Source organism: Coffea arabica, chromosome 10c (assembly GCF_036785885.1).
Source record: "Coffea arabica cultivar ET-39 chromosome 10c, Coffea Arabica ET-39 HiFi, whole genome shotgun sequence".
Lineage (NCBI taxonomy): Eukaryota > Viridiplantae > Streptophyta > Magnoliopsida > Gentianales > Rubiaceae > Coffea > Coffea arabica.
The window spans coordinates 46,928,059-46,937,644 of NC_092329.1; the positions used below are offsets into that span (position 1 = coordinate 46,928,059).

At 35.5% G+C, this 9,586-nt stretch overlaps 1 protein-coding gene and 1 long non-coding RNA gene across 2 annotated transcripts; both read left to right on the forward strand.

Moving 5' to 3' along the window:
* The first annotated feature begins 2,512 nt into the window (after positions 1–2,512).
* LOC140016271 (uncharacterized) lies at positions 2,513–5,862 on the forward strand. The gene is made up of 3 exons (XR_011822627.1): positions 2,513–2,843; positions 4,797–4,861; positions 5,591–5,862. It is a non-coding gene; the product is annotated as an uncharacterized lncRNA (long non-coding RNA).
* Positions 5,863–6,126: 264 nt separating this feature from the next.
* Positions 6,127–6,915, forward strand: LOC140015968 (secreted RxLR effector protein 161-like). The gene has a single exon (XM_072068805.1). The coding sequence runs from the start codon at positions 6,127–6,129 to the stop codon at positions 6,913–6,915; it is 789 nt and encodes a 262-aa protein (XP_071924906.1).
* The last annotated feature ends 2,671 nt before the right edge of the window (positions 6,916–9,586 follow it).

The window sequence follows — 9,586 nt, forward strand, 5'->3', positions numbered from 1 at the left end:
ATTTGAAGCCAATCGATTTTCAGACGTCTTAGAACTTATACATACGGATATTTGTAGACCATTTTCCACATCTGCTTGGAATGGTCAACAATAATTTATAACATTCATAGACGATTTTTCAAGATATGGCTACATATATCTCATTTTTTAAAAATCACAGTCACTGGACGTGTTCAAAAATTTTAAGAGTGAAGTAGAGAATCAACTCAACAAAAGAATTAAAAGCGTCAGATCTAACCGTGGTAGTGAGTACTATGGTAGATGTGACGGTTCAAGCGAACAACGTCCTGGACCATTTGCTAAATATCTAGAGAAATGCGGTATCGTCCCACAGTATACTATGCCGAGTTCACCCACTATGAACGGTGTAGTTGAAAGACGAAATAGAATGCTTAAAAATATGATAAGGAGTATGATATGTCATTCTATCTTACCAGAGTCATTCTGGGGAGAAACACTTAAGACTGCAGCATATATTCTTAACAGAGTTCTAACTAAAGTAACTATCAAAACCCCTTACGAACTTTGGATTGGGAAAAAGTCCAGTTTAAAGCATCTACATATTTTGGAATGTCCAACTGAGGCAAGACCTTATAGGTCTAATAAAAAGAAACTGGACTCAAGAACGATTAGTTGTTATTTTATTAGATACTCTGAAAGATCCAGAAGTTACAAGTTTTATGATCCCACAGCTAATTCAATTTTTGAGACAGGAAATGCTCGGTTCTTTGAGGATGTCGAATTTGGAGGCGAAAATACAATAAGGGACAATGTCTTTAAAGAAGAATATATTAATATTTTCATAGGTGTCATTACTCTTATTCAGGACCCTATTTTTGAACTTAATCATGACATTACAAATCAAGACAATGTCGAAAAGTAAACTGTTATAGAAGAACAAACTCTTCATCTTCAAGAACCAGTGCCATTAAGAAGATCCACTAGAGAAAGGAGAAGTGCAGTACCAAGGGACAATGTCTTTAAAGAAAAATATATTAATATTTTCATAGGTGTCATTACTCTTATTCAGGACCCTATTTCTGAACTTAATCATGACATGATAAATCAAGACAGTGTCGAAAAGTAAACTGTTATAGAAGAACAAACTCTTTCTCTTCAAGAACCTGTGCCATTAAGAAGATCCACTAGAGAAAGGAGAAGTGCAGTACCAGATGATTACATTGTTTTTCTCCAAAAACATAAGGATGACTCTGGATTGATGGAAGATGATCCAATCAACTTCCGCCAAATCATGAAAAGTTTAAATTCTCAAAAGTGAATCGATACCATGAATGAGGAGATTAAATCCATGAAGGACAATAATGTCTGAGATCTTGTCTCATTGCCAGAAGGTGTGAAACCCATTGGTTGTAAATAGATATTTAAAATCAAGAGAGATTCGAAAGACAATGTGAAAAGATACAAAACTCGTCTTGTCGCTAAGGAATTTATACAAAAAAAAGGTATCGATTATAAAAAAACCTTCTCTCCAGTCTCTTCAAAGAAATCTTTTAGAATTATCATGGCATTAGTAGCACATTTCAATCTTGAGTTACATCAGATGGATATAAAGACAGCGTTTCTCAATTGTAACATTGATGATACAATTTATATGGTGCAACCAGAAAATTTTGTATCAGGAGATCCAAAGAATATGATTTGCAAATTTAAAAAATTCATCTATGAGTTCAAACAAGCGTCTCGACAATGGTATTTCAAATTTCATCAAGTGATCATCTCATTTGGTTTTGAAATGAATTTAGTGGATGATTGTATATACCATAAGTTCTGTGGGAGCAAGTATATTTTTCTGATATTGTAAATTGATGATATTTTGCTTGCCAGCAACAATATTGGTCTATTACATGAAATCAAGAAATTTCTAACTAAAAATTTTAAGATGAAAGATCTTGGTGATGCATGTGAGGGCCTCAAAATTTATTATTTTAATAATAATATTATTATTATTACTATTTCGTTTATTTATTTTATTATTTTATTTATTTTATATATATTTTTTTTTTGAAAAGTTAAATAATAAATGTGAAAATAACTATATTATGTATTTATATACAATTACATGATCTTTATGTGCATAGTTCACATTTTCATAATTGAATGATTTTCATTCGAACAAAATTCCAATGTTTGACCGACCAGTGCTAAGTTTAGTTTTTGAGCCTTGTCGAGGAATTTAACTTTGGTGAAAGATTAGACTATGAGTAGCTTTTAAAGAATTATAAATGAGATAGAACTAATATAGATAAGAAAAGTGTAGTGGACAAATTTAAGTGGAAAATAAGATTGGTCAAAGTTGGACAATATCTGCTAAAACTAAGTTTTAATCTTGCCATTGTTTCTTCCATTTAATTTCCTCCAATTCACTTCAATTTCTTTTCCTTTCTTCCTTATTATAGTCGAGAATCCCCCTCCCTCATTAGCCAAGATAATCACTTTCATCCCCACTAAATTTACTCTTAAGACATTAATATGCAAGAGGGGACATGATCCTTAAAATAGGGCTTTAAGTCCTATCCTTCTCTTCCCAATATAATGCTCCCAATTTTTCAAACCTTTCATTCCTTTTCTTCTTCCCTTATCAGCCGACCACCCTCACACACTCTCTCCCTCTTTCTAGCCAAAGCTCTATCTTCTTCTTCCTCAACCCAAACTCCACGACCAACCAACTGCTAGCTTCACTCCATCTCCTAGCCGAGAGAAAGAGAGGGAGAAACCGAGAGGAGCTCCTTGTGGTGGCTGGCCAGATTCTTGGAGAAGGAAAGAGATCTCTTCGTGGTGAAGATTGGACATCCTAGCCTTGGGAAAATCAGCTAGAACCTGAGGTAGTTCTCTAACCCAAAAGCTAGAGCTTTCATGTTATCTCTTGAAGAGTGAATCCTGAAACTTCATTGGGTTGAATTCTTGTTGGATTTGGTTAATGTACGGGCTCTTGGGATTCCCACAAATGTATGATCTTGGTTGCTAGCATGATTTTTATTGGTATATGTGTGAATATTTGGAGTTGTGGCTTGAACTTTGGAAGGGAAGAACCTTGACAGAAATCGGGAGAAAGGGAGAGTACAGTCCAAACTTTTTGTGATTATTCGAAAATGTTTGGGGCTGAATTAGCCTTAGCACATAACACGAAAGTTGTAGAGAATTGAGTTTAAATTATTCCTGTAAATTTGCAGCTCAATCGAAGCAGGGTAGCTTGTGAAATGACAAAATTGCCCCTGCTGCCCTGTTTCTATCAAAAATGATAGTCTGCCTCTGTAATTGCTTCGTTTGGCTAGGAAGATGAATGAATTAGTTTTTGATGCCTTCTTAAGAATTGTAGTCTTGTATCTTAGCTTTCAAATGGCTTTGGAATCACCTGAATCGGAGTTGTGTGTGCTGAGTTATGATTAACTGAATCAGGACTATCAGTAATTGTGTCAGTGAGCTTCGAACTGGAAAATCTGGGGGTTATTTGGGTAAATTTGGCTAGGTTAGGGTGGGACCTGAGTTGCGATGTCTTCATGAGAATTGTAGAGCTATGTCTTAGCTTCGAAACGATATATTTTTTGTTTCAATTCGATAAGTGTAGCTCGAGTTGTGCTTAAATTGCTAAAAGGTGACAGTGATATGTGATATTGAACTTTGTGTTTTTGGAATTGGATTTGGACAATAATCAATTGTGGTGAATGGGGATCATGAGCGGTGATTGGTGAGTGTTCCTTATTTGTTAAAATCTTTCCTCAAGTATTTTAGTTAAATGTGCCCCTTTGCTTATTTAAATGTATTTTCCGTTTACTAAAAGGGTTTGCTAAATGGATTTGTGAGCTGTATTCTCTTTATAAGGTGTGTGTGTACTTGATCGCACTCACCTAAGGACATGTGTTTGATTTGAGCAATTTGGGATTTATTGTATTAGCTGCCTTATGTGATTAAATGTGATTAAATGAGACTTAGACGGGGGTGTACTTGGTCGCACTCGATCTAGGTCTCAATATTTCGATATTGGATGTGTGATATGTGATTGGATGTATATATGTGATAAATCTTGTTTTATTACATGTTTGGCTTGTTAATTATTGCAAGGTATTCCTTAATTTGGATGGATGAACTTGTGTGTGTTTAAGTACAGTAAGGGGAAAAATTTCTGTTTTGAATCTTTTATGTTGGCCGAAATTTTTGGGACAAAATTTCAGATTTTTGGAGCGTTTATTTGAGTTAAAGTTTTGCCAAAATAATGGATTTTAAGTGTATTTGGGTTGATTAAACCGATTAGCTCTTCAAAGGAAAAGAAAGGAGTGAACTTGTTAAAGTGAAAACTGGAAATTTGCTTTCTGGAACATCAGGCCAGTTTTGGGAAAAAGGTTATCTATTGGGGTATACTACTCCAAATCAAGTCCTGTTTGCTTGGTTTGAACTAGACACATAAGGCTACAATCCATGTAAATTTCAGGGGCTAACTCATTTTCTCTGATTTTTGGTGATTTTTCCAAGTCCGCTGGAAAAACAGAATTTTCCCTGCCCTGCGTTTTACTGTAGCAGTCTATTGACCGAAAAACTGGGCAAAATCCGTATGGAATCTCATCAAGGTGTCTTCTACAAAGTTTTAGTCCTTTCAATTAGGTTTCCAACGGTATCAACCATGCAAATTTTGGACTTGTAAATATTAAGTTACGATTTTCTAAAGGTTTCTGCCATAAACCTCCAGTTTTCTGATTTTTACAATAAACATGAAAATGACTTGGACATTTTTGCTTGGCCTTGAATATGCACGTGAATGATCGTGATTATACATGTCTCAGGTGAATACGAGAACTCCGAAGAACTGGTTTGGCCGCTTCATTTTTTCTCTTTCTCACGACTTTTGGTGAGTATCAAGTGCATGTGAAGTGTTTAAATGAAATGTTACTCGTACTTGCTAGTTAATGAGGCTAGGATGTACTTTATCGCCCTTGTCCTCTCTTTCATGAAATTGCTTGCTTGATAAGTGATACGTGTTACATGTGAATGCAAATGAAAGTAGTTTCGTGAGCATTGAGCGGCAGAATGTATCATGCCCTTTTAGGGTAGGAGGTACCGCTCATCCCGTCTCAATGCTATGACCAAATCTTGTCGATTGGAGATTCGTCTCATCGATCTAAAAGTGAATGGGGGGGGACGCCCCAACCCATTGGCTAGCCTTGTAACTCGAGCCGGCAAGGGCTTGGTCGAGGAACTTGGTGAACCTTGGGAAGTGTTATAGCTTGATCCAAATAAGGGGTCTTGCTAGGTATACTTGTTAAGTGATACCACCTACATGCTTGTTTGGTTACGGATCCGAGAGGGTGTTATGGTGGCTGGAGGTAGTAAGTGGAGTTCTACATGGATAACTATGAAAGTTGACGGAGGGTCAACTACCTGAGCTTGGATCGCGCGTGGATTAGCTCCTGAGAGCTCCTGTATCTTTTATTGTGATTAAATTCCCTACTTGCTTAATGTTTCGTAGTTACTTATTACTCAACTTATTGCTTTATATTGTGTCTTTGCTCGCATGTTTGCATGTTTTTTCCTTGGCCTCACTGAGCGTTAACTCACCCCAATTTGTTTTCCTTGACAGGCTTGGAAGTGGAAGTTTTGAGGCTTAATTAGTGAACCCCAAAAATAATTTTCTTCCCACAGGACTCGAGACCAAAGGAAGTGCTTCTATTGAGTTATTAGTGTCTGAGGGATATCTCATATATAATTTGAATTCGATTCACTTGATAAGTATTTGGTGTAATATTTGGGACTGATAGTGCAATTGTAATTATTTGAGAACTGAGGACTTTTGTCTTATTCGAGGAATGATACCCTTACTTGAGATTTGTAATGTATCTTATTTCGTTCTAAGTTTGAAAAATGTTATTTCGTTTATTCTTGAGGTTGTACCCTATGTTATTGGATGTGAGTGATGTATTTTATTTGAGGACTGTAGTGAGTCCCGGCGAGAGTTGGGCAGGCGGTCCGCCGAATCCTTTGGTTCGCCTTAGGGGGAGGTGGGGCTGTCACAATGCATCTTTTGTGTTAGGCATACAAATACACCGTGATCGCTCACGAAGTATTTTAGAACTATCACAAAAGGGTTATATCGAAAAGATTCTTAAAAAGTATAGCATGCAACATTGTAAACCATGTGACATTCCTGTAGCTAAAGGAGACAAATTTAGTCTTGAACAATGTCCTAAAAATGCTTTTGAGGAAAGAGAGATGCAAAAAATTTTTTATACCTCAACAGTAGGGAGTCTAATGTCTGCTCAAGTATGTACGCGTCCAGACATTGCGTACATTACTGGGATGTTGGGTAGATATCTGAGTAATTCTGGATTAGATCATTGGAAAGCAACCAAACGGGTCTTACGATATCTACAGAAAACAAAAGACTACATGCTCATGTATCGGAAGTCAGATGAGTTAGAGATCATTGGGTATACTGATTCCGATTATACTGGATGTCAAGATACTATGAAGTCAACGTCAGACTATGTGTACTTGTTGACTGGAGGTGGCATATCCTGGAAGAGTGTTAAACAGTCCCTCATAGCATCTTTCACTATGGCTGCAGAGTTTATAACTTGTTATGAGGCATCCAATCCAGGAATTTGGCTACGAAATTTCGTCACAAGATTACATGTGGCGGATAATATTGAAAGACCACTCAAATTATTTTGTGACAATAAATCAACAGTCCTATATTCCAACAATAACAGGAGCTCGACAAAATCTAAACATATAGATATCAAGTTCTTGGTTGTTAAAGAAAGAGTACAGAGTGGACAGTTATCAATAGAGCATATCGAGACAAACTCCATGGTTGCGGATCTGCTTACTAAGGGATTGCTATCCAAAATGTTTCATGAGCATACTGCTCATATGGGTGTCGTATTAAATGATGTACAGTTTTAGTGAGAATTTGTTATTTTAAATACTTTTATGACATTTTTCGATTATTAAGGATTTAAGGATATTTATGCATAAAGAAATTTTAGATTTATCTACATTCTGACTTTGGTATGGTTTGATCTCATGAAAGTTTAAAATGGATCAGTTGAAAATAGGCATGTTTTGATCACATTACATGAAATTTTCATGCTACACATCCACATCATGATTCATGTCATTCAATTGTATCGATATATGTGACCATTGATGAGTCGAGTTACGAAAGTGTAACAAAGACCGCTTTGATCCTATGTTGGTATGATTGATGGACCGAATTGGTTGCAAATACATTATGATAATGACAGTAAAGTTGAGGTCATATGGTTAATTGCGAAACATAATTATAAGGTTACACATTTAGTCCAAGTGGGAGATTGTTGGATCCTTAATCCAATATTGGACTTATATGTGAATAATTATGTATTGCAAACTGTCAATTAAGATTAAACCCAATTAAAGTGATCAAATATAGTTTGGGGTTAATGTATCTAATAGGATATGGGCCTTAATGTGTAGAGACTTATGGCCTCCTATTTCTATGATGGGATGAAATAGGGTTCCAAAAGATAACATGAATGTTACCTATAAATAGGGTTATGATCCCCAGGTCACAAGTATCATTTTAGTTGTCGTATTTTATAATACCACAAAATAGTTTTTCCCTGATATCCCATCGTCAGGAAAGATATCAGAGAGAAACTAAAGGCCTCTCTCAAGGACTGGCGAATACGTGTTGACTTGGAAGGCCGCTCCAAATTCTCTAAGGATTCAAGTATCAAGTTTGTCAATATGGATTCAGGTACGCTTCCGCTATTTTTTTCTATTAATTTATTTCTTAATAATCGCCATATAGATTTTGGGTTTAATAGGTGATGGTTTTTACCAAAGGTAAAATTTAGATAACCACCCTAACAATACACACCCTGTTTCAAAGAAACCACTTCAACTTTTTCCAGCCCTTTCCACTTAGAATTCACAAATTTTGGAATAACAGAGAAAGACATAGAGGATCCCAACATGAGGCCTAGCATTTTTCGATTTCTTTACACCACATTCCATATCTTCTGATCTTCAGAGCTCAATTTAACTGTAGGCAAAGATTGACTAGGAGAATTCTCAGGAGATGCGAACGAGAGGTTCATACCTCCATGAGAACTCTTAGAAATGCTAATGCTTTGTGCTCAGGTCATTTGCCGTCTTTGAAATAGTACCACTACTTTCCCCAGTTTCAGACAACTTGGTTTTTAGTGCTCGAGCTTCCAACAGAGAGGGGAATTCCTGGGATTCACATTTATTAATTGCAACCTGACTTCCTAGCTCTATATCGGCCTACTGCACTTTTTATTGCTGCACTGAGGACTCAATGTCATGTTTAGATCAAATATCAAAAACAGTGGTAGGTGTAGCTGCTATGAAACCTCGAACAGAAGAACAAACCATAGGAACTGAAAGAAAAAAAGAAAGTAAAAACAATATCCAAACAAATGGCAACGGAGATGATTCCGAGCAGAACGCCCCTAAAATCTACCCCATTGGAGCTAATAAGCTCCAACAATGGCAGAGGAAAGGGAAGCGTAAGTTAGAAGACAGCAATTTTCTCCTGCGTGACCCTTTTTGACTGATTGGACGCTTATGACATTCGCTTGATTTCTGGTGCTCAACATTGGCAGGGAGGAACTCCATGGAAGTTAGATTGTTTGTTTCTTTACATTTTCGGTAAGGTCCATGAAGGTTGTGATGACAAGAGTTGCCCATTTTTTAAATTTGTGCAAGGTTTGGATGCACAGTTCTCGCTCATTTTGTATTGAAATACTCCCTCCAACCTATTAAAAGGTTATACTTTTTATTTTGAAATGTTCCAAAATATATGTCATGTTAAGAAGAAAGTTAAATCACTTTTAAATTTTTCCTTTGAATATAGTCCTTTCTTTTAATCATATACAAGTTATCATTTAAATTTAAATTTTAAATTTGTGAGAGTAAGATTGAAAAGAAAAGCATAAACATCATAACCAAACCACTATTTTTAAAAAGATGGATTCTCAAAATATAACAAAATAATTGGGCGGATGGAGTATAATAAATGAAAACATTTAGCAATTATTGGTATTTCTTATAACAGATTAAATCTTGAGTTTTGAGCTCACTCAATCCTTAGGGTTCTAATTGAAGCGGCAATCTAAGTAATTTGATATAAAACTCAAACATAATATTGCAATTAAAGTTGTACAATAAGTGTGGAATAGAATATTTCAATTTAGTGTTCAAATTATGTTGTTTATCAAAATTATTTGACTTGATGAATTTAGGAAATTAAATGCCAGTACTTTAATTTTAGTGTGTTTAGATTTCATATTTCAAATTATAAGTTTTAGTTTTATCAACTTGCTTAAGCCATTTTCAATCGCCATTATTTCCTATACATCGCTAAAGTTTGAAAATTATAAAAGGTTTCATAGTGTGCGTTCACATAACTATGAAAATCGTCCACAATTTGATTTTATAATTTGCATCCACATTTTTTATGGGTTCACTTTCTTTAATCTTACTTTTTCTAGGCCTTCAATACGGTCATAAAGATGATAATTAACATTACTTTAAAGTACAAAAGGTTAGAATTTAAAGTTAATCCTTC